Genomic DNA, 26,931 nt, shown 5'->3' with positions numbered 1-26,931 from the left:
TATGAGGGTCAATGGTTTTGTTCTTTGTAAGGGGTAAAGTTCATAATTGCTTCGAAAATACTGGGGCAATGATCGAATATAATAATTGATTATCGGTGAATGTGTTTATTTGTTTATCGTCACTCATAATCAATGAATGAAATGAATGAATAGTATGAATAGAAAGAGAGAAACGTATGTTAAAACATGCCCGGAAAATGCGTATTGCTAGCTATACGATTTTACTGAATCTATCGTCTCCGAGCCTAAACTACCGATCTCGTACTGAATCGTATTGAATCGTAAAGCGAGTGATAAATAAGCGTTTAAGCATTTGCATGCATCCTTTATAGTATTGCTAGGTGGTATGAGTCCTACCTACGCAATTATCAGAAACGTGAAAGGGAGGTCGCGCTGAGTCGAAACAATCGGGCTTCGGGGTCAGTCCAGACTGTTGTCATTATCGTATTTGGCGACTTATGCTATATACGTATAAAAACTCATGAAAAAAAAAATTAGTATGCTGCATTGATAGACTCAATTTTCAGTTTGAAATTAAATACAAAAATAGGACAACATTTTTTAGTTAATATTCTGTAGATTGAACATATGCGAGATGAACTCAAGACAACACTGAGCCAGTTCTAGTAGTTTTCCAAATTTTGCCGAAAAACTTTATAAAAAATAACAATAAGATTACATCAATGATTTGTAATTATATGTTTATTTAAAACAACTAGGGGGTACCCCCCCCCCTGCACGCCAACCCCCATGTTCGTCGTAGTGAAAATTTTGATTTTAATATACGTAAAGCATAAAAGTGTATAGATGGGCTGTACACGCGCTCAAATAATAAACTTGAGTTTCATTTTTTTGGAAAATGAAACTAACGTTTATTATTGCCTTTGGAACACCACGGAAACTGTTGGTGTTCCAAAGGCACTGCAGGCACTTTCCGGTCGGTGGGTCGCAGTTGCCTGGCTGGTTAAGATCAGTGTTGTTGCTACACTCGCAGGGCTGGCACTTGCCGCAGGCAGTTTCGGGATTGCCGTAGAAATTATCAACGCAAGTGTTGTACCGCGGACTGGCGTAGCCCTGATAGCACTCGCAGATGACATCGTGGATAACGGGATCGAGGGAGCAGCTGTCGGCATAGGCGTGGCCGCTCTCCAAGGTTCCAGGACAAGAAGAAAGTCTGCAGGGGATTTCGACGCCGATGCGGAGATCACCGTTGAATACCTCAATACAGTGGCCGCAGTTGTGACTGGTAGTCGAGTCGCAACAAGATTGACAGGCACCGGTTTTGGAGTCGCAGCTGTCCTTGTGGCCGTTGCACTCACAGCGCCAACAGTGCAGGAAGTTCCAGAAGCCAGGTTCACACTGACCACAGCTTCGTCCGTAGGTGTTAGGTCGATACTTACAGCGGCCAGTCTTTGCGTCACAGAAGTTGTCCAGGGCACCGACGCCATCGCAGTCGCAGGGCACGCAACCCTCGGGGCCAAAGCCGTAGGTACCTGGCCGCAACTGCGACCCTCCACGTTGGGCTTACACTGGCAATTACCGCCGTAGTTCGAGCAGATTAAACTGTGGGATCCGGTTGTCACCGTGCTTGGGTATACCTTTCTCGGATTTTTCCATGGCACCTGCATCGTAACCAGCTTTGCTGTCATCCGAAGTCACTCCCTCCTGTCCAACCGTCACGTCAGCTTCGTTAGATCGCTGGTACTCAAGGAATAAATCACGAACGTGCTGAGGTACTTTGCCCACGCCCTGAGACTTCTCGTCCACCGAAATGAAGATTTCGGTAAAGTTCAGTAAGCTTATGCCTGCTTTCGATTCGATATGCTGCACTGGGAGCGGTGTCACTTACTGCAGTAGGCTAATCAGATCACAACGAGGCTGCGTTGGAGTGTCGGCCAACTGCGCCTACGCCAACCGGCAACTCCAGGCTTGTAAGATGTATGTATCCCGAACATTCTCATTCCTACATAAGAGAGCAAAAATATAATAAACGAGCTAAAAGTTAAACATTGCAAATGACATCCTGCTATTTATGCCACTCGTTCTTATAATTAAACCACCCACGCGTCTCGCTGTATTTTTAGCTTGCGCGAACCAGCGTAAACACGGCCTGCTGCAGGCATACCTCTATATCCATACAGGGAATTTTCGACGAAGCTTCTAGACGCCCGAATGCGCATGACCGTGTGTATAAATGCGAGTAACCGTCGTTTATGGAATAATGATTTACGATATCCTACACATCAGGAAGCTGCGAGAAAAAATTTATAAATTATTCGAGAAATATTCGGCTGCTGAACGTATGCACGACGCTGCGGTGACTATTTTTGCGTCTAGAGTGACGGTCGATGGCCGAGAACTGCTGCAGCGAGGGACGCTGCGATGCGGTGATCCCTTTTGCTTGATAGGTAAACACTCGCAAATGTTGTCGCCGCACCTATAGCTCGTGCAGGTGCTTTGCTTTTGCAAATTTGCGGTTGTTGCCTTTTTTGTTATTGAAGATTTTTGGAATGTCTAATTGGCGACGAGGAGTTTAACGGAAATAGAGAAATTTTCGAAAACAACTGCGACGCTCGCGGAAGATACGAGAATAAAAACTATAGTATTTAAGAGTTAGTCATAAATAAATGAATTGCTCTAGACTTTTATATGTTTGCAGTTAACGGATAAATTTTATGTATTGTTGGATCAAAAGATTTACTGGAATCGTCAATTTGTCAGTGTCAGCTATTGACTTTCTCACTGATTACGAAATTTGGAAATGACGAAAGTAGGTATAGCATTGTTTATTGCGATGTATCCGCCTTTATTTCTTTCGGAAATATAATCAATGGTATCAAAAAAGATTTTTGATCTACGTACACACAAAATATTACGATATCATTTCAGTTTATTAGAGAAATTATTAAGTAACGCTGTCAAATGCCCTCAAAATAAAACAAGCCTAGGCACATCTTTATACGGCAACAGCAACCCGCACTCGACACGTAATAATGATGTATAAACGCGACGCGCATTAGTAATGTAAACTAATTCAGGAAGCTACAAATACGTGATAAACTTAAAATCACGTATTAGATGTATTTACTTTTTGTCAACGCTCTGACAATTAACAACGTGCGTGAATTCTTAATCAACGTTTCTTGGTGTAAGTAGATCAAACGAATGACGAAAATCTAGGGACGTAACGTGGTGCTTCAATTATAAAAAGGATATCGATAACCTGGCGTATCAATTTTTCTAGATTCGTCGACGTGATTGCTGGTTAAATTGATAACAGTATATCTGAAATTCAGAATACATAATAATAATTTATTTTAACTTTGGCTCGTCAAAAGTTCTTTTTTGTGTTTGAAGAAACGACGAGCACCACACCGATGAACACGTATTTGTAGTTAATAGGCAAGTCAGGGTAGTCGAGATTGGGCTCGACAACGCTCTCGACCTTCTCGATTGGGAAGTTTCTTGACAAGTAGTGTTTCGACGCAGTGACGGCCAGATACTTAGCGGCTTTGTTGGCTGTAGGAAAACAAACCGAGCCCTGAGTCATCGTACACTTGCGGTTCAGGGCCTATCGGACGTAAAAATTTTTATTTTGAAGAGTACTACGAAGATATCCTTATGCGCGGAACCTCAACGTATGCACACGATGTACGTACTAACTATTACGTAACCCCAAAGTTACAGAATAAGACTCAAAAATCACGAAGTTTCTGTTAAAATTTTAAATTGGCGTATTATTTAATGAAATATGGGTAGAAAAGTTAATTTCTACCTATGGTTTAAATACAGCAAAATGGCGTAAGGTAAATGCCACGCAAATAGAAGAAGATTGTAAAATACGAAATTGCCCCTGTACCAATTGGCCTCATTTTCCCTATGCGATAATAAATAAAACTAATTGATTATGTTGGTACGGGAAGTATCTGGGGAATATATTCATATGTGCATATATAAGAATGCGTCGTTCTTTTGTAAATTTTAACAATAGGAAATTTCCACTGCCACTATAACAAATTCTATTTTTTAAATACGTGCGCACTTTTGTCCATTTTTTATAGCATTCTGATACTTCATGACATTACTAATGTAATATAATAAATTCTATAATAATTCTATACATACCTTCCGATCACATAAATTTCGCATTTTATAAGAATTTTTAAAACAAAGATTTTTTCAATGTCATTTAATATGGATGAGTATTACACACAAGAATATTCTCTCCTTTCTCACCACACAACTTGCCTCGGGAAGATTGATAGAGACTAATCAATATTCTTGATCACCACCGGGGGACAACATCACATAGAGAAAAATCATTTTCTCTAAAAATATTGTTGACCCATAATAATCCGAATAGAAAAATTAAAGTAAAAGCTGAGAGCTCTATTGTAAAATAAAAATTGTTGAAATTAAATGTTCCTGTCAAAAGTTATCGCTGATTTAAGAATTCTAATAATTGTGAAAAATGTATAACATTCTTCCCATCTTGGGCACTTTTTTTCAAATAATTAGGAATCACTGCGGTCGAAAAAATCCATAAAACATAATTTAAAACGAACATTTTCATTGTGGTAGATGTTATTTTGGTCGCAACCACGCTTGAAGTGCGTTTTAGTTCATTTTCTGCGAATTAGGTAAAATTTATGAAATTCTAAGGGTTTTCAGCGTCCGTGAAACTTTTTTAAATCAATAGGAATCACCGCGGGGGAAAAATATTTATAAAATATACTTAATAACGAACATTTTCACCGTGGTAGATGTTTTTGTCGCAACCACGCTCGAAGCGCGTTTTAGTTTTCTGCAATTTCGGTAAAATTGATAAAATTCTAACAATTTTTACACTCTAACTTCCAAAGAGTAAAAATTGATGCAAAAAAGTCGAAATTTCGCGATTTTCCAGTTTGAAAAGAGCAAACTGCCACTTTCGCTTTTTGTTAAGTGGAAAATCGTCAAATTGCTCTTTTATAAAGAGAAAACTTATAAATTTCTACTTTTAGAAAGGAGAAAATGTCTCGTCTTCACTTTAAAAGAGAAAAACAGAAATTCGCTCTTTACCAAAGAGCAAATTAAAAATTTTCTTCTTTCTAAAAGTAGAAAATGTATCCCAAAAATTTTAAAATCGAAAATTGAGGATTTTACTTATTACCAAAGAGCAAATTGAAAATTATCTCCTTTCTAAAAGTTGTAACGAGGTTCGAAATCAGGTAGATTCGCGCATCGTTGAAACGCGACGTTGCGCAAGCGTGAGGCAAGATTCGAGGCCTCGCGCATAAGTCGCGGTTCGTCTTACGGATAGATAGCTTTCGGCCATAGGTGCAAATGCCTCAGCTCTCGTGTGTGCCGTTTCAGCGACGGATTGTTATGCACTCTAGATCTTTGATTTAGGTTCGGAAGGCAAGCCAAGCATTCTTCGGGCCGGCAAAAACTGCGTCATGCCAGTTGGCGCTCCACATCCAGAGGTTTTGTAGTAGGATTTTTGTGCACACCACGACCGGTGCGAGCCAGCCGATTGGATCGTAAAATTTTGCAATTTCGGACAGCATCGATCTCTTCGTAATGCTGTCGGTGGTGGCCAGTTCCGAGACTCGGAAGCAGAAGGCATTCTTGCTCGACAGCCAATGCGTTAATACAATTTCTGGCTCCTGGACAGTGGTACCCTTCTTCTCGACTTCTTGATCGTCCAGGCTGCGTAGTAGTTTGTGTCCATTCGCTGCCCATTTTCCTACCGCTATTCCGGCGGTTTGCTGAATTTGGATGAGCTGATTTCTCATGTCTAGTGCTTTCTGAATAGAGTCTCCGCCAACAAAAAAGTCGTCAGCGTATTAGGTTTGTCGCAACGCCCTTGCTGCCTCGGGAAAGCGGTGTTCTTGGTCGTCGGCTAGTTTGAGCAGACAGGTGTTTGCTAAAAAGGGTGCACTCGCCGTGCCATACGTCACCGTAGTCAGACGGTAACTACCAGTGGGTGTGTCGTCCGAGGCTCTCCATACAATCCTCTGGTAGTCGCGGTCGTCGGGATGCACCAAAAATTGTCTGAACATCTTAATGATGTCATATGTAAATACCACCGGTAGGAAGGACCACCGCACCGTTAGTATCAGCACGTCTTCCTGTAGTTTCGGACCCACGTGCATGTAGAAGTTGAACGACAGTCCGGAGGTATCCTTCTGTGAGGCATTGAATACCACTCTTATTTTATTCCCACTGCGTGTCCACACAGCGTGATGCGATAGGTATACAGCATCCGGATAGTTCTCGTCGTTGCAGAATACCAGTTCCGTATGACCGAGATCGTACTCTGCCATAAATCCTCGGTAAGCAGCTGACAAATCCATTTGTACCTTGAATCGTTTCTCGACTCTCTTGAGGCAGGCTTCCGCAATAGCTCGGGTTCCAGTAAGTTCAGGCTTCTTGGTTAACGGCAGTCTGACCACGAACCGACCATCCGCGTCGCGAGTTGTGGTTTGGCGGAAAAACTCATAGCACGCTTCTTCATCAGGCGATAAGCGGCGACTAGTTGGTGCTTCTTCGACTTCCCAAAAGCCAGTGATGGCATCGGTCAATGCATGGTCTATCGTTGTATGAAACAGCGAGACGTCGGCGTTCTTTTCTCGGGTGACTTCGTTGATAGGTCCCATCAGTATCCATCCTAGGGCAGAATTCAGAGCCGCGGGTTGCGTAGATGACTCTCTCTTGATCCCTGGTCAGAGTACAGCAGCGTAGACAGCGCTGCTCAAATCGCAGTCACTATTGGCTGGTTGTTCAAAGTGCGGGTCCGCCAACGTCGCATTCCTCAAGTAGGTTCGATCCTGCATCGTAACGACCGTGCGGGGTAGGATTGACGTTAGTTTTTGGAGTACGAGAGCTGAAAAATCGAAACAAAAGTTAGCATCGTGATTCGATCTTAAGGTAGCGGCTACACGTGCTTTGGCCACAGCCGTGGTGGTGCCCCCGACTCCGGAGACAGCTACGTTTACAGTATGCTTGGGCAGTGCCAGTTAGTGTACAATACGCTCGGAAATGAAGTTTTCTCCAGCTCCGGAATCCAGCAGTACTCGAACTGTGACTGCTTGTCCGTTAGCTGCTTGCAGTATTGCGTACGCCGTAGATAGCAACACCTTTGCGCTAGCAATTTTTGGAAGTAACGAGCTTTTCGTGGCAGTGTGTGCTGAAGTTGAGCTACGCTCGATATCGTCCGCAGTTGTAGTCGCAGCGTTAGTGGGCCCCTCCTGGTGTAGCTTGGTATGGTGCTTATTCCCGCACACTACATATCGCCCCTTTGACACACACTGGCTTACGGTGTGACTTGCACTTAAACAGTTGAAGCAGACTTGTGCCGATGCTGCATGTGCTCGGCGTTGCTCGACTGAGGCGGTTGTAAACTTCTTGTAATACCCGAGGAAGTGTTCCCCGCGATAAAACGAGCATTGCGTACGGCTCGTGGTTCGCGTTGACTTCTGGGTCGTAGTATAAGCGTTCACGCTTTTCGCCTTTTTTTGAGCATTTGAATTTTTCTACTCATTCTTATATCGTGTGGTGGACTCCAGGGTACTTTCCAAACGGTCGCCTTCCACTGATGCATGCTCGTTGTCGAAGTCCACCAAGTCCAATGTGCGGATACGTTCCTCCAAAAAGGCCTTGATATCGGCCTGAATACCGTCGTTGTTGACTTCTCGACTTCTTTCTTCCACTCAAGACGTGTGCTGAGTGCAAGCTTACTGTCGATGCAAAATACGAGAAAGTCATCCCACTTGTCGACGGGTCGGCCCAACGCTGCGAGAACATTGATACTCTCGTTTACTGTATTTAGCAGCTGGCTGAGGGGTCGTTCGGACTCTGTAGTCGTCGGCGAAAGCTTGACCAGAGCCTGCATTTGAGAAGTAAGGCGAAAGTATTTGTTGTCGTATCGGTGACAAAATGTATCCCAAGCAGTCTGGAGATTCGCTCTAATGAGCTGGATTCCCTTAAATTTTCCAGCAGGTCAGATGTTGGAGTTTGATAACTGGGTCCATCGTCTTATCGCTTATAACTAAGGATGTAAATTTCTCCTTAAATACCTCTCAATCATGCTGCTTCCCATCGAAATGCGGCAGGCGAATTTTTTCGAAAGATACTTGAATCGCCACGCAGATGCGGGCGCCTGACGTGTTGGCAGACTGGTCGAGCTTTGCGCGGGTGTCGATAGTGCTCTAATGCGCTTGTTAAACCAGGCTATTGCGGTCAGGTACTGATCTTGAGTCTTTCTGAACGCCTCTGTTTTAAAATATGTCCGCTGCATCAACTTTTACCCAAGCATCAACAATGTATTGTTGAGTTAATTTTCCTAAATTTAAGTAAGGATTAAAATCTTTTCTAATGCTGAATTTATGACAATAAAATTGTAGCATTCAAATATTGTTTTTGTTATTCTTATTTTTCATATTGGGTATCCATCCAAAACCTCCATTAGGATACATAAGTGAACATGACATAGGATCTACGTGTTTACTAATGTATGGTATATTATTAGGTGCTCTATGTTTTGAATGTGTACATACATCTCGATCTTGTGGTGGTTAACCATTTTCACCTCCAAATACCACAGTTACTTTATCACTTTTAGCTGCGTTATATCTACGTTTATCATGATTAGAATTGCGTGTTAAATACATTATAATTTCTTCACTATTAAACTCAACGTTGTAGTTCTTCAAACGATTTTGTTCTTTCATTTTGACTTCGTGTATTATTATTTTGTCTAATATTATTTAAAAAGTGTTTGCTTTTGTCAGTATTTTCAGAAACTAATTCTTTTAAACGTTAAGGATAAGTGATATTGTCAGATAATACAACGTTTCCTCTATTCCAACAATTAGAAAACTTCTTATCACGTAATATTTAAAATTTGAAATGTTTAACATTACAGAATTCACATATTTCACTCATGCTACCTCAATCATTCTCCATAATTGATAATTCATCGAAATTGAAATCGAACATGGCATCCAATTTTGTTATTAAAAATTTATTAAAGTTTTTAATAGTGTTACTTTATAATTTTTTGTAGTTATTATAATAATCTATTTACTTTTATTACTTTTTAATCTTCTTCAGAGGTATATATATATATATATATATATATATATATATATATATATATATATATATATATATATATATATATATATATATATATACACACATAATCAACCGAGCGACGTTAGGAGGGAGGTGACCACGCTAGTCTACACTATATTAAAACAATAAAATGAACAATTTTGTAAAAATTTACCAGAACTAGTGAATCATTCTGGAATGACAATTATTACATGATAGATATGTAGCAAAAACATAAACACATACTACCGCAAAAAAATTGAATTTAGTTATTTTTTTTAATAAAAAAATGGTTTACGAAAAGTGACCGGGTCATGAAACATTTCACATAAATCAGCAATATTTACATACAGATATACAATTATATATATTTATGTCCTTCTTTTAGTTATTATTTACTAATAATGTATATGTATACATATACCATACAACATAGTAAGATTGGTCTAGATATGTCGGATGCTGTGAATAATAATCTTCTCAAAAAAATATAGCAAATATGTTTTTTCGTATTTTGAATCTGAATTATTTTATAAATCATATGCGACACATAGATATATGTGCATATTTTACATACATGCTTACTTGAGCAACTCTAAGTTCTCTAAAAAAATTCTGTGGGTAAAAATCTAACTGTAGAACCGTGTTTTTTATGCGTTTCAGACGATTTTAAATCGTTCTACATATCTGCTGAATGTACATTTAGAAAGTTTTTATTCATCAACAATTTACTTATATTGAACTATACATCTAATTTTTATACAAATGTTTTACAAATTGTGTAGAAACGTGCTACTATATATAACAATTTTTACTCAACTGCTTTCGTTCACACTTTCGCAGTGGTCTTCATGGCACTGTGTTTCATTTGTTATATTTAAATTTGCACCACAAACGCAAACTGTCATGTGATAATTGCCCTTATTTTACTATTCTTGAGTAAAGTTAAAAAATTTGTATACTATTTCATTACACGTTAAGACTAGTGAATAATTTTGCGTTGTTCTCATGTGATATTAGTACAATAATTTCTTTAATTTTACTTTGATTACTCAGTGCACCACGACCGTTACTCTATAAATTTATTTCGAAAATCAGAAATATTTTAAATTCAATAAAGCTATAATTGGGAATTAACGTTAGAAATGTATGCTAAGCACAAAATAAATCATACTTATCTTCTATTATAAAGAACAGTCGATCTCTGTGTGTCATTTATAACCAGTGACGTGATTCTATAAAAATATTCACATGTAGATGTATAGTTCAATATAAGTAAATTTTTTATGAATAAAAACTTTCAAAATCTACATTCAGCAGATATGTAGAACGATTCAAAATCGTCGGAAACGCATAAAAAACACGGTTCTACAGTTAGATTTTTTCCCACAGAACTTAGTTACTTCACGCATTCGGTCAGATGAGATTTTGTCATAAGATCTTAGGTGAGATCTCACCTGAGATTTATCAATAGAGAAGAGAATCCTACCGTTATAGATACTACGGATATTAATAGTATATTTCGATACAAGTGCGCAAAAGTTGATTCTACACGAGTGAGTGGTTTGTTGCCCGAGAAAAGCGAGGGTGACAATCTCACGAGTGTAGAAGCAACTTTCCGCACGTGTATCGAACGTTATTTTTTTATGCAGGGGGCGGAAAATGCGATTGAACGCACCCGGAGCGTATAAAAAAAGTATTTGTATTTTCATGAAAGTTCTTCGAAATATGTACATCTTGCCATTACTAAATATGTTACATTACTAATATCAAAAGAGCATCGTATATAGATGAAATATATTTTGTAATAAAAAACATACAAATTTACCAAATACTTATTTAGTACTCCTAACGACAAATAAACTTCCTGATACTGGTTTTCTCTCTCTATTAATTAAAATTTTTATTATGATTGTACACTTATTGAAAAGTTATTAAAATCAGAAATTTACAATTTTTAAATTATATAAATAATATTCAAAAAGATTCTATTAATCTTTGCCAACGATAGAATTTATCACTAAATATCAACAGTATTTTTGAATAATTATTTCGAAATAGCAAACGCGAACAATCTAGCATTATGACCATTATAATCAAAATAATAATAACAATAATGTTTAAAAAGTTTATTAAATTATAGCAAATATAAATCCAAAACATAATTTTTTAAAGTAATAAAAGGTTACATGCTTTTCATCTGAAAATCATCTGCTAATCGAATACGAAATCGGCATGCTTTTCCATTGAAAATCATCTGGAAATCATCTGATTTTCATTGAAGCTTTTTCAGTAGGGCAGTATTCAGGATATTTATTACATGTATAATACTAAAGTAATTAATTTATTACTTACAACATAGGCGTTTAAAGTCTTAGCTTTACGTTGTTTTAATAACATGAAATAATTTTTATACTTTTGATTCGCTTTTTCAAATAGTAGCTAATGAATTGGTTGTTAATTCTCATTTTAGGTGCAGTTGAAAATGCTGCAGTAATTATACAATAATAAATAGATGCGCTCCTCCAGGTGGTGCTGTGTATGCAGGCAATGCCTGTATTAGAGTTCCATGTTCAGAGTAAGAAAGACACACGATGCGCACTTGTTGATCAAATAAATACATTACTTTTTATATAAATAACTAAAGCTATTTTTGTTCTGGAGGGCTATCTAATGCTATTACATCTGTAGCTAGATCGTTGTACAATATCCATTCATCATTTCCTGAATATGTACAAGCCTTGTAATGTGCCAACACTTTTGATTCACTTTTACTTTTTGAATCACCTTCGAAAGCAATTACTCCTTTGAGTTCAAAATCATGGTCTTTAAAAATAATCTCTTTCTCAATTACTACAATTACTCCTTTGAGTTCATGAAACCTAAAAATTATTCTTAATTTATTAATTCATTTTTCGCAGTATACGCTCATTCTAAGTTATTTAAATCTATATACTGACCTTTCTTTAGCATGTTTCATTACTGTACTCGATATAAATAAGGATTGCTCCATTTATTGTAATGGTTTGATCAATGATTTTGACTGGTTTTATTGAATCCTCACTGTCATCATACTTCATCCAAAATCCTTAAATATTCTTACAGTAAGCAAAATAATGTCTAGATGTATTGTCCTCTATTGGTTCTTCAAATCATATTATCCCTATTAAAATAAATGTCTGTTTTTCTATTGAAATATACACCGAACATGATGTTGTATTTTTTTTAAATCTTCAATATCAATTAATAATATTTATATTAATGTCAGTTATAAAAATTGTATGATCACATTTTTGACATGATTGTGGTACATGAAGATGTTTTATAATATTTTCAAATAAATTAGATATTATTTCCGTGTTAAGCATTTTGATCAAAGTTGCATGTTGATATGTAATAAAACTGCACTGCTCACATTCAAACTTCTCGATAATAGTTGATGGCATAATTTTGTCTAGGAATTCGCCCATAGATTTAGTCCAACAGAATTTTGTGTGTACGGAATTACACAGTTTCTCAAGCAATTTAATCCTAGATAAATGGAATTCCTTGCTGTTAAAATTTTGGGCATATTTTTGGAGATTATTGAAAAATTCACGTTTGGTTTTTTCCATTGGAAAATTTGCTGACTCTTCTACAAAATCTTGAAACTTATTTATTAAACTTCTTTATTACTGTAGTAGGCAGATGTTAAAAATTCGATAATTTGAATTTTTCTTCTGCTGTCGTATCTTCAATATTATAATTTTTTTCGAGATCCAACTGTTTAATTTTCAATATGATTGAGTTGCAATCCTGATGTGTAAGTGAATTTTTGAATTCGCTATGAAATACAATAAAAATACTTTTTAATGATTGTTGAAAGTGATCTAGATTTTCTTGTAAACTTAACACGATTATACTGTAATAAATTAATTTTTTTACAGATGGAGTTTGTACAGCAATCATCATACTTTCCCAGTGCTTCACTTTTACTAGTAAAAGACTTATGTTTGCATTAATGATGACTTTTGGTAAATCTGAAACTTCTTTGCTTAAATACTTGTAGCACATCACTAAATAATCTTCATATGACAAGTATAAATTAAATACTTCATTCGCTGTTATATAATGATTATGATAATAATCTATCAATAAATAACTGGGAATTTTTAATCCGCTTCCTATACATTCACCGAAAAATTGAGATAATAATGATACGGAAGAATCTTCAGTCGACATTTGACATAAAGGTACAAATTCTTCAGACCTTTCCGTACCTAATGCATACAAGCTTATTGTTTGATCACTAATCGAGCCATCTGGTGCCATGAATGGCTTGCAAAATGATCCTATCAAAGAAATAATGTACTTTGCATCATTGGTTAAATCCTTTGAAAAATCTATAGCTTCTACTGTCCAGTGAAATACTGTCAGAGGAGAAGTACATAACTCTCTTATTCCTGGTGCATAAAATACATTTTTTCGTATTTTTAACAACATGCCCTCTTCGTCTATTTCATCTGGTTTCAAAGAATTTACCGTGATTGGTGTCGTGATATCAAAATTTCCTGTAGGTGCAGTGTAACATATCTGTATAGATTACGCACATCGATTTTCTTCTCTGAATCTCTTTGCTCTATATTATCACAAATAAGCTGCCATACTGGATCACGTTCATTTTTTAATTTACGACCAGCGTCAAAAATTTCATGTTTTCTCATTTCTTCGATTCGTTCTTCATGCGACACTACACATTTTTTCCTCTTTTACCCATTGTTAATAAATTATAGCATACACATGCACGCAAATATCAGATTCATATCCCAAAAATCCCAAGTCGTATACGGAGTTAAAGTTTACTGTACATAATACGATACTGTTTGAGATCTATCATTGCTTGCAAATAAAAGTTTCTAGATATACAGGGTGGGCCATTTTAATCAAACTAGTCTAATAACTTCTAAATTAAGCCATGAACAGAAAAATTGGTCAGATGAAAGTTTTCCAGGATTAAGGGGGACATCTTTTTGTGCAATTAGTTTTGACCTTGAACTCAAATTTCAAGGTCATTTGAAGGTCAATTTTTTTTTTAAAATAGGAACCCCTATTTTTGATAGCAGATTCGGAAAGAACAGGAAATTTTACGTCCGAAACGTCCGAAAGTCAACATCCTCTAAAAGCTCTGGCAGTCGATCTCTGAGCAATGCCAAATAGCTATTCTGGTTAACATTTTGACCGAAAAAATATGGCCCAATCAGGTAATCATTAATGATCCCACACCACACCATTAAACTCCATCGGTTTTGATGGTCAATAGCCCTGTACCAGTGGGGATTTACAGGTGACCAGTAGTGACTATTGTGCCTATTTAATTGACCATCACTGCGAAATATAGCCTCGTCAGAAAACATAACAAATCTGAAAAAATCTGGATCATTTTGTAAAACTCCTAAAGCCCACTGGCAAAAGTTAATACGCATTAGAAAATGGTGTGGCCTCAGCTCATGAACTAATCTTATGTGGTAATTGTGATAGTGGAGATTATTGAGAATTCTCAATGCTGTTCTTCGTGGTATACAGATTTCTCTTTCAATTTGTCGACTACTAATTTGTGGATTGAGATGAACAGCCGCTAAGGCGGCTATAACATTAGGATCATTTTCGTTGTATTCGTGGTGTCTGCGTTGACGACGAAGATGTCCATCACGAGCTCTTCGAAGTAATCTGAGTAATGTGTCGTGAGTAGGACGCCTTCTTAGAGGAAAGCGTTCAGCGTAGAGTCGCACCGCGGCTCTGGCATTGTTTTCGGTTTCGCCTAAGATCATTATCATATCAACAATTTCATTGGATTGATAATCGCCCATGTTGAAAATTTTGTTTATAATAAGAAAAACTATTTTATTTACATTCACTCTTTATTGAAATTGAAACTAAACCAAAATAAGAAAGTGACAACAAAAAAGGAGGAATTTTATAATTTTTAAATCAAATTTGTAACTTCTTATTTTCTTACGTTAAGACATTGTGATTTAAATTGAAGACAGCGTGAGAACAATCGTTACAATTCATATTAGATTAAAGAAATTCAACTTAAAAAAAAAAAACATCTAAACTGGAAATGATGTACTTTGGCAAATACAATTATTACAATTTTTTTTTAATATTACAAAAGCAAAATGCTGTTTAATATTTTATCTTAAATAATGTATTTTTTAACATCCTACCTTTATTGTTTAACCATTTTTTACGCTTTTGAAACGTTAAACTTTTACTTGACCCTGCTTCGACCGTGAATGAATTAACAACATTGATTTTTAACGTTCCATTTCCCACTCCCATTAAGAACTCAGATATTTAAAATTATCATGTTTACTTCAAAATTTACTTTTGACCACTAAAAATTTGTTAACGAATGTTAAACGAGCATCCTAGTGAGAGGCAAGGGGACTCGCAGTAAACAAGCACCCCAGTGAGAGGCGAGGGGACTCACATTAAAAAAGCACCCCAAGGGGAACATAATCCTAATACGTTCACGTCGTTGTTCCTGGGTAGCGCTGAAATTAGGGAATTATTTTGTTTTCAAGGTAAATAATTTTATTTCAATTACAGTATTTCTTAACATTTGACCTTGAAATGACCTTGTGAAGGTCATGAAAATAATTTTGAAATACCGTTTCGGACGTAAAATTTCCTGTTCTTTCCGAATCTGCTATCAAAAACAGGGGTTCCTATTTTTAAAAAAAATTGACCTTCAAATGACCTTGAAATTTGAGTTAAAGGTCAAAACTAATTGCACAAAAAGATGTCCCCCTTGATCCTGGACAACTTTCATCTGAACAATTTTTCTGTTCATGGCTTAATTTAGGAGTTATTAGACTGGTTTGATTAAAATGGCCCACCCATGATACAAGTGATCAGCTTGGGGTACAAGATCACGTGCAAAAATATAGTGATTTTATTCCAGTTAATATAGACATGTTCCTACACGAATTTAGCGAAAGGTTCGTTCTAACGCTCGCGACAACGGCCTATACTTGTATTGACTGGCATAGACCATAATTGCGGGTACAAACTTTTTTATTTATATTAACGTTAATATACAGACTTATAGGAACAATTTCGTAGTATATAAGCAGTGATTTGTCAGGATTAAGATAAAAACAAACTGAAACGAAACGTGTTGTCAGAAAAAAGGTGAAGTTGTTGCGAAAAATGGTTGTAGGAAGTTTTTATTTATCGCTATAAAAGTAGACATACGATTGTACGAATAAACGTTATAGTAAATGTGAATTAATCGTATGAGTGCGTGTTGATAAAATAACAAAAAAGGTTTCGACAAAAGAAATCATGCCGCGTGAACCCAAATTTCCGCCACAATTCCTAGAAAAAAGATTAAAAGATTGGAAAATTTTCCATCGAGATAGAACATTAAAAAGTAAAAATGATTCTGTGTGGAACGAAATTAAGGTGGCATTACATCTCAAAATGAGTGCATTCTCTTTATACTTATATGTCTATACAAACAGGCATGATTGTAAAACAAACTTAGAAAGCCATTTCCACATACCGAGTAAAAAAAGAAAAGTAATTGAAAAGGATGCAGATCCTGATTTTTGTGTTGCTGATACTTGTAATCCTCATGGATGTGACTCACTAAATTTCGAAATCGCAATTCAAATCAATAAATTAATTGATTGAACAACTAGAAAAAAGCAGGCTGATTGGGACAATGAATTGAAAGATGAAATAAAAAGGTCGCAAAATGTACCTTGCATCTATCGCATACCAAGTTGTTATTTGACAAAAAATTCTTTTAAATTCAAAGGCTATTGCAACGACTGTGGGACAAGTGTTTCTGGTGAAAGTGATAGTATCAATGACAAAATTTATGATGAATACTTAAAAATACAGGTCAGTACTTTTTCAACACATGAAATTCCCCACTCAAAAAAAGAAGACTAACTGGAAAAAGACGAAAAGAAGTAGGAGAAATTCTAAAGTCCAAAACACCCACTGAATATAGAGAAGAAAAAATGGGTCAATTGGACATTGAATTTGAACCTTCTAACTTAAACAGCACATGTACACTTAAAAAATAAGGAGAAGAGACATTGAATAAAGCCAGTGGTTATTCTGAATATAAAGGATTATCAATAACGAATAAAAAGTTTATCGAAGCATGCAGCATAAGAAAATTATTATTATTTCCATTATATGTTTGGTACTGGTCATTAACATAAATAACATTTTGGAATAATGTACAGAGCAGTATCTTACCCCTATCCATTGATGCAACGGGTGGTGTAGTCAAAAAGTATTTATCGTGTTCAGGCAAAATTTTGTTTTACTACGTATTAGTTATTGGCTGTACAAAAAATAGTTCCATTGCTTCAAGTGATCTCAAGCATTCATCATGTGTTATTTATCAAAGAGTTCTTAGAGAAATGGATTGAAACAGGAGCAAAAATACCTAGAGAAATTTCGACTGACGATTCATTAGCATTATAAAACGGTATCACGCTAGCTTTTAATAAGATGATTTGTAAAATGTATAATAATTATTGTTTTAAAATACTGACTAATAAAGAGAAGACTTTGCCAACTTGATTATCGTCATGATGTTGCTCATCTAATACACACAATGAGAAAATGGGAGTGTTTCGATAAAATGAATTTAACGATTGTGGATTTTTTCGTAAGAACTGTAGGACATTTGACGCAGGTAGAAAATTTGCAAGAATTTGAAAATATAGTTATATCAATTGTCGTCATTTGCTATAGTACTATTTCTGAAGAGGATTCTGAATGCAATCGTAGGAGATTAATAAATATTTTCAAAACCTATAGATACAGAATCGATACATTTGTTGCGCTTGCTGAAAAGATATGAAATACAAGTAACGATGAAATTCAGGATGAAGAAACTTATCAAAATAAAGATTCGATCACAAACTATATTCATGCAATTTTTGAGAAAGGAATTTCTCTCAGCAATACTTCTAATGAATTAAGTGACAAAGCTAACTATTTATACTGTCCACAGTTTATTAAAAACTTTCGGAACTTATGCTACAGTTTTGTTTCTTGGACTAATGTTATGAAAAATAATTTTAAATCGCCAAATGATGTTGGAACGTCTGCTAGATCAGAAGCATACTTCAAAAAACGAAAACAAAACGTTCGTTCAAAACAATTGCTTCGATTTATTTTGGAAGATGTAATAAAAGTAAATCAATTTTTAAAAGTAAGAAATTTACTCCTTAAAAAAATACAGGTAATGATGAAATACATAAAAGTAAAAGTCGCATTGAAAAACCAGTTTCAATTTCACACACACACACATTAAGTTATTAGAAGAAACGAATTCAAGTTTAGCAAATAGCTGCAAAGAAAAAATACCAATAGAAAGTAAGTCGATCACAGAAAATAGCGTTATTTCAGACAGCGATCTAAGTTTTGCATTTAACAATGACATTTCAAGCTTTTCTATTAAAAACGAAACTGATAATAAAAATCGTAAATTAATTCTGAATGGAAATAGATTGGGGCGAAAGATTTATAGCATAAACAGTAGTCCAAAAGAATTGCGTTTTGAAAACACTTGTCCTTTTGACAGCGTTTTAGAAATTGTGATTACAATGTACCTTGAAAGTGATAGTTTTAAACAACATATAGCACAAAAACGAAATAACTACTGCCCTAATATTTTTAACTGCATAATTGATTACTGCGATAATAATTTTAATCGTAATAATGTGTATAATTGTAGAAGTAATATTCTATATTTCTTGTATCAAAATGCTCAAAACTCTAAAGATTCTAATGTTATCGACTGCAGGGACAATGTAGGAAGTTTATTGGAAAAATTAATGAAGCCATTACCTACTGTCGTAAAAAATTTGAACTGCTCATCTTGTGGGTATAACAAGAAATTAGAATTTTTTAATAGGTCTGTGTCGGCCTCGCAATTTTTCGATGGTGGTATAAAATATTTGGATACATATCTCCAGGATGATTTACATAACTCTATCACAGTTTGTATGGAATGCGCTGAAAGAACTTTAAAGACAGTCTATGAACTTTCTAGTTATTTTGTCATTGATTTGGAATTTTTGCATGAAGAAAGGAATGCTGGTTTCATACATAGAAGTGTAAAAAATATAGCAAACGTAACATACAAAACAGATTTTAGTGAAATACCGAAAGCGATTATTTTAAAATACCATGATTTTGAACTCAAAGGAGTAATTGCTTTCAAAGGTGATTCAAAAAGTAAAAGTGAATCAAAAGTGTTGGCACATTACTAGGCTTGTACATATTCAGGAAATGATGAATGGATATTGTACAACGATCTAGCTTCAGATGTAATAGTATTAGATAACCCTCTAGAACAAAAAATAGCTTTAGTTATTTATATGAAAAGTAATGTATTTATTTGATCAACAAGTGAATGAAAACAACAGTGTTTTCATTCGAACAACAAATTATGTATGTACAAATTTTGCATATCAGTAAAACCAAGTACATTTCTTTATGTCGTATGTAATTTGTTAACTTTGCCCGTATCTTAGTTTGTTCTCTTGTTCCCATACGCACAAGATACAATGATCGTGTGTCTTTCTTACTCTGAACATGGAACTCTAATACAGGCATTGCCTGCATACACAGCATCACCTGGAGGAGCGCATCGATTTATTATTGTATAATTACTGCAGCATTTTCAACTGCACCTAAAATGAGAATTAACAACCAATTCATTAGCTACTATTTGAAAAAGCGAATCAAAAGTATAAAAATTATTTCATGTTATTAAAACAACGTAAAGCTAAGACTTTAAACGCCTATTTTGTAAGTAATAAACATTTTTCATAACCAAACATAAATTTTGCTGTCCAAGATTCCAATATAATATCCTTCAATGTGAAAGCAATTCTTGCCACGTTCCTCTGGCGGGTGACGATCATTATTTATTATTTCACCTGTAGTTGGCGATGAATTTTTCTTTCCACTTTTTAAATTAAGCAACAGTTAGGACGTTCGCATACCGCCAATCGTCGTTTTAATCGTGGACAAGTCAACGCGCGTAGCTCCGAGTTTCCGAGACAATTCCTTGACTTTCTTATTCTGAGAAAAGATAAATTTATTTGAGACAATAATTATCAAACAATAATTCCAAATTTTAATGCTACTATTAGTGATGAATATAAGATTACCAGTGAGTTAAGTTGAATTGTTAAGGACTAATTTTTTGTTTTAAGTTTTAAGAGAATATCTTGTTCCTTTTGTCGTTGGGCTTGCAACTCCTAAGACGTTTGTTTCTCCCATTCTAATTGAAGGTGTCTTTCCATTTCTCTGTAAGTAATATTTATCAATTATCTTTCTTCTTGTTCTTTTCGTTGAATTTATAATAACGCTTTTCGGTGTTTCCCTATGAGGATTAATAAAAAAGATAATACAAATTTTTCTTCCATTTGATTCAGAGTATTGTATGAAAACAAATGGCAAAAAAATATAACAATAAAAATTATGCGCAAAACTATGTACAATTTACAATTAATAGAAAGTGATCTAGCTAGTCACTACCGAGAAGCGGGCTGAGAATAAAAAAGAGCCATTGCTGGATCTTCGCTTTCGCAGGTAATTAAAACATCCCTAAATTTATCCAGTATTGGCGACAGCTGAGATGTTCGAATATTTTCCAAATACATTATCTCTTCCAAGTGGTATCTACCCTTAAAGTACCCCATTCGACACAGTCTTTCGAGTAAAATTATGTCGTCCGATGGATAACCGCCCGACTGGTATGAGTATATATCGTCCGTTTTGTCTAACGAGATATCTGCCTTCGAGTCATTGGGTGTTCCCTTAGGTGTAACACTCAAACTCCATGAGCCGTCATCCAATGCTACAGCAGACTCATCCTCTGGTAATGCATCTGGAGGACTAGAGCTAAGCCCATTAGGAGCATCTGCAATGTTCTGCAATGTCAGAAATAGAATAATTAGAATAAATAGAATTTATTATTTATTTCTATTTCAAAAAGAAAATTTATTTTTACGAAAAAGAATGATAATAAAAATGAAAATCTACATAGATGGATTGCTTTTATATATAAACTTTCGCAGAGAGCAAATGGCTCAGTAAGTAGCGCATTGGATTACCACGCCAAGGTTCTGGGTTCAAATCTTGGTTGGAGAATTTTTTATTTTTCATTAATGTAACCATTTATTTATTCTGAAGGGTATATTTTGTTAATTAATAGATATGACCGATTTTTAGTGTTGTCTTCTGCGTGGTAACTCCATTAGTAGGAACATGATGTATGAAAAGTTATATTTATTAAGACTATATATTTTATTTTAAAGCACCTAATTTTTACGCTATTTCAGCACAAATTTGTATCACGTAATTTTATTACATGCATTTTATCTAAATCTCAATCCCAAATTAGTACATAGAGAATAACATATTTTTATTATGAAATAATTACAGGCAAAAAATACCTAATAAAAACACGTATTTCTGTTCAAAAGGGCATTCACGTCAAGATTTAAGCATTCAATTTGTAAACTCCGAACTGACATGATCTCTCAGTCTCCGCGTCACTTTGTACATTGGCGGGAAATAAACTTTCTACACGGAACGACCAATTTGACAGTCAGAAACCGAGTCCAGCTACATGTAAGGAATAAAACGAATTTTCCTAGTAATAGCGTAGGGAAGGGGGGATAATCCTTATCGGACATTCAATAATCGCCTCGCCCGATCTAGCTCTCACTCTCGTTGTCGACATCGCCTAGCGCTGAACGCACGTATGGGTCCAAGACGCAATTCTGCTTAGAGCTACGTAAACTGTGTATTTGTTAAATATTGAGCCCTTTTATTGAAAATGCCCACAACCAAAACCTTCTTGGACCTTTCTGGCATTTCATATTCTTTGAACGTAATATACATGCGGCATCTGGTCACACTCAGTTTCTGATTGTCTTGGTGACCGTCTCATGTGCAGAATATATTTCGCTCCAGTGTGCATAGTATTTGAATAAAATTAGGCATTTAAGTGCCATACAAGATACGTTTCTTCTTATTCAAATATCAGTATGCTCGCCATTAATTTAGCGTACAAATATCTTGAGTATTTCAAAAAGATACTCTTTCGCATAAAATAAATTTTCACTCGCATCATCAAAATTTCTTGTCTAATTACGGCGCACTTCTAATTTGCTGAATATTGATAATAGCTGTAATAATAATAAAAAACTTTGATTGAGCAAGAAGGATTGTTATAATTAAGGAGGCTTCGGCACTTATAGTATAGATTTCGGAATGCTCCGAAACTCAAGGATAATCTAAATAAAGTATATCAGATTCATTTGCGAAAAAGAAATATTATAGTTGACGATGTCATTTCCGAGGAAATCGCTGCCAAAATTTCTCAATTTAACAAGTAGTCTTATGGGACAACTTATAAAATTCGATTAACACTTCAGAACAGAAATCGAAGTCCCCATAAATCAAATATATAAGGATAGTTTTGATTCCGAGGAATCTAATAGTTACGTAAAAAATAGGGTTGACGACTTAAATAAATAGAAAATTGCGAGAAAAGTACAGAAAATGAAAATAGTTTGTTCTAACTACTGCTAATGCGCATGCGCCGTAAATTTGGCATCGATTAGATGGCGTACAGTTCAAACGATCTGAACGGGAAGAATGATATATCGCAATAAATAAATCAGAAAGTGATCGCCCATGTATACAAAAATGATCCTGGAGCGATTGCTAAATTATTTTCCTATAAAAAATATCTTATTAGATATAAAAAGCCGCAATCAGAATATTCTTTACGAATGGCAGCTGCGTCTTGCTATTTTTCAGCCGGGGCTGCCAACACTTTCGCCATTCTATCCTTATCCTTTTTCTTGATAAATTTTCCTTTCCGTTTACCCACAACTCCTCGGATATTGTATGGCATTTTTGGATAATTTTAGATTACAAAAACAATAATACGCACGCGGCGGGATCGAGTCGAGCACATGTGCAGGAGAGAAGTATAGTTGGCGCAACGTTGCCAGTTTTACAGCGACCAGAGGCGTTATATCTATACAAGGTACCTTGGTGAATCCAATTAATTTTTTTATTGCTGTTTTCTGGCAACTCATACAGTGTTTCTTACTTTTCTACTTCGACATTACTCTAATACGTATAAATCTTAAAAAAAGCAGCGATAACCATTCACGTTATATATACCCCCACGGTGACCCTCACGTGGTACGAGACTAAACGCCGAAGCCTCTTTAAAATATAAAAAAACAAGAAAGGGTAGAGACCATATTACCTCTTGGAAAAAGTTGATAGAAGTCAATGAGAAATCTTATCGACTTAAATAGTGAATTTTAATGTCAATTTTTGCATTAGGGCTTAAAAAATTGCGGTATTAGTCGATATAAGTTGATAAAGGTTGATGTAGGTTAATAAAAACTCCATGCGAAAAATTGCAATAGAAATTTATAAATTTCAAGATTTTGAGTCTATTGATTATAATTGTAATTTTTCGCATAGAGTTTTTATCGGCCTGCGTCGACCTGCATTGGCCTAAATCGACTAATATCGCAATTTATCAAACCCTAATGCAAAAAATGGCATTAAGATTCACCATTCAAACTGATAAGTAATCTTATCGACTTGGATGGCAATTCTTATCCATTTCTATCGGTTTCAATCAGCTTTTTCCAGCAGGGTTTGTATGTGAAAATAAGGAAAAGAATTATACAAATACTGAATCAACTGTCATTTTAAAATAATTCAATTTAATTTTTATAAATAACTTTTTTCAGAAAGTTCTCGCTCATCATCACTCGCACGTAGCAGCACAAAGTAAGTCAAAAACTTTTACTGAAACTAAAAGCGATTTATTTTAGTAAATTAAATATACTATTTGCATACAAGTGTATGTGTGCGTGTGTGTATGAGTTCTTTCACGTCAACCCGTGGAAACATTTTTTAAATCTTGGCCAAAATTAATATGCTGGTCCAGTATACCCAAACAAAAAGACGAAAAGCCCCTAGAGCAAAGTTATAGACGTAAAAAAAATGGAGATTGAGATTTTCATAATTTTTGCTTGAGACGTCGGCCCAACCGGGTATATAAGAGGCGTCGGCAAGTTACCAACTATGTGGCGCTAGTGGCTAAGCGCAAATAGATGGCGTGCGAGCATATAGCATTGGAAAGAGGGAACGCTACGGGCATATGAGGAGCCCTGGAGCCAGTGGCAAGCATTGATAATCTGGCTCTCGCACTGAGTACTTAATTAAATGAATAAATCAAAGATTACGTAGATTGTAGAAGCAATTTAGATAAAAATAGGCAGGCACATTTTTCTGTAAATATCCTAAAAAAATTAAAAAAAAAGCACTGCCAATTTTTTGGCACGTAGCTTAATTTAACATATACTTCTACTGTTATATTAAGGTAGTTCACCAGCTGCAGTGGTGCTCAATTAGGGTTATTATTAGGAAATTTCTTTTTTAAGATAATATACAGTGTTATCTAATGTCAGAACCTTCCAATTTACAGTATCAAATATTAGAATAATGATATAAATTGTTTAGAGTATAAAATACTCTCAAAACTTGTAAGAAGGAGGAACACTGCGCACCTATATAGATATACTGATAGCATGAGATGAAAACTTTGAATTGATGTACCTTAAAAAAAGCCTCGTTTGCCCTATCCAACTTTTTCTTCATGATTTGTATTGCTATTTACACCATAAGCTAGTTTTTTTAAAATATTCTAAGAAAACACGCTTCGCAATTCAACTAAACGTCCTCAAAATTCGGACTGCAGTATAGGCTTCCCATGTTAAAATACAAAATTTCAAGGTTCAATATCTCTAAAAATAATGACGCTCGAGGGGTAAAAAAAATACCACGTTGTAGAGGACACTTAATTGAATATGTAAACAAAGTTTTAGCGATATCCTAAGAAAGCCATTCACATCTTTTATCAATAACTTAACATCTAGGAGTTGACACCTAGTCCCTGACACCTAGATATCACCTATGAGGCAGATATAATTTTGGGCCTTGAACATTTTGGGCTTTAAAATTGTTGGGCCTCGAAAATTTTGGGTTTTAATATTTTTGGGCTTTAAAATTTTTGTAGGTTTTGTAGTCGATACGTTGTTTTCGGGCTTTGTAATGGTACTTGATTAATAGTAAGGAAAATGATGCAATTCAGTATACAAGCAGATAAAATATGTGGTAAACAATTTGGTAAAGTTGTTTTAATACCACGGATTGATTTGACTTCTTCAAAAGAAGAAATTCCTTTTAAAATGACAAGACGACAGTTTCCAGTAAAATTAGGATATGTAATGACAATCAAAAAATTACAAGGCAAAACATTGAACAAAGTTAGTGTCTATTTACCAAATCCAGTTTTCAGTCGTGGTCAATTATATGTGGCATTATCCAGGGTGACGTTAAAAAAAAATTTAACAATTTTACTTTTAAAACATCGCTAAAAGCGAAATGCTTTGCTTTTCACATAAGGCACTCGCTGATATTTAAAAGTTCGCTGATGAACACACATACATGCACACACATATATACACACATACACACACAAAGTATGCAGATTTTCAAATATTGTTGATAAATTCATTAAGTTGTAATGGGATAAGACTTGACGATGAGAGAAAACATCGTTTTTTTTCCTGTTCTAATTACCGGTTATGTTACCGGATAGTATTTTCAATATACTGACTATGCTTTATAGAAGAATTTCATATTCTTATGAAACATATCAATTTTTTAGATTCGTCAATTGCATAATCTAAATAAAACTACTCAGTTTCATTCGAATACTTGTATTAATCTGCTGCAGCAAAAAATAATGTTGAATTTTAATGACAATTGATTTGTTTATAAAAGATTTTAGGGATTTTAATAATAATGACATATACAATTTATAAGTCAATGATACGATTAGAAAATAATAATCAACGGAACTTTTTTCGCAATAGCATTATTCCAGCTAAGGAAACAGACTAAACTATTCCTGATAAATGCTGCACTATAGGATAATACGAATTTAACATGGTAGGTCAATATTTGTTTCTGTTCCTTTTTGCGTGTAATGAACCTAATCTTCCGTCACCGCAGTGGCAACACTACCATCTGTCTAGCAACCACGGCTATGCCGGAGCCGGAATGGCAGTAAGACACTGCAAAGTACGACAGTCCCGCCATCTACGACATGTTGTATGACACTTGTGACGGTTTATGTCGCGTTGTTGCGGTCTATCAAGCTTTTTCACTTCAGTATTGTGACCGTCAATTTCATCCTAAGGCTGAGGGTCAATAGTTTTTTTTATAAAAAATGCTCTAATAAATAAGAAACAATAATTCGACGGGTTTTGAAGTGGCTATCTAACGCAACAGTACATAAGGTATTTAATTAAATTATGATCAAAATTTTCCTATGCCTAAAACTGAGATAATAAGAAAAGCAAAATGTTTTAAATGTGTTTTTTTACGTTATTATTATTAATTACTTTTTGTATCAAGATTTTTTATGTTGAATAACTCAATATCATAGAGTAGTCCATGGCTTATTGTAATATATTTTTATTTTTTACTGTCAACTTCTAATTATTGCAACACGACTCAAAAGAATCTTTGGAGTTTTGGAGGCGCATTTGAGGTTATAAGTTTAACAGCTCAACTTTTTTAATGCGATTGCTTGCGGTACTTTCTGAAAAATATTATTAATTTATTAATATAATGAAAAATTAAGCTCCATGAATATTCAATTTATTATTTTTTACTGAATTTTTAACCTTA

The 26,931-nt window shown here is 35.1% G+C and overlaps 1 protein-coding gene across 13 annotated transcripts in view; it reads left to right on the top strand.

The window, feature by feature from the left end:
* Window positions 1-26,931, top strand: part of LOC100678622 (dentin sialophosphoprotein) — an 860,138-nt gene that overhangs the window by 400,169 nt on the left and 433,038 nt on the right. For all 13 annotated transcript variants that reach the window (XM_031933206.2, XM_031933240.2, XM_032601286.1 and 10 more), the window contains one exon: window positions 23,919-23,958. In XM_031933206.2, coding sequence (XP_031789066.1) covers window positions 23,919-23,958 — 40 coding nt within the window. The remainder of the gene's footprint in view (window positions 1-23,918; window positions 23,959-26,931) is intronic.

This window comes from Nasonia vitripennis, assembly GCF_009193385.2.
Source record: "Nasonia vitripennis strain AsymCx chromosome 1 unlocalized genomic scaffold, Nvit_psr_1.1 chr1_random0004, whole genome shotgun sequence".
Classification (NCBI taxonomy): Eukaryota; Metazoa; Arthropoda; class Insecta; order Hymenoptera; family Pteromalidae; genus Nasonia; species Nasonia vitripennis.
The sequence above is the reverse complement of the archived record's forward strand: the minus strand, read 5'-3'. Positions and strand labels throughout refer to the sequence as shown.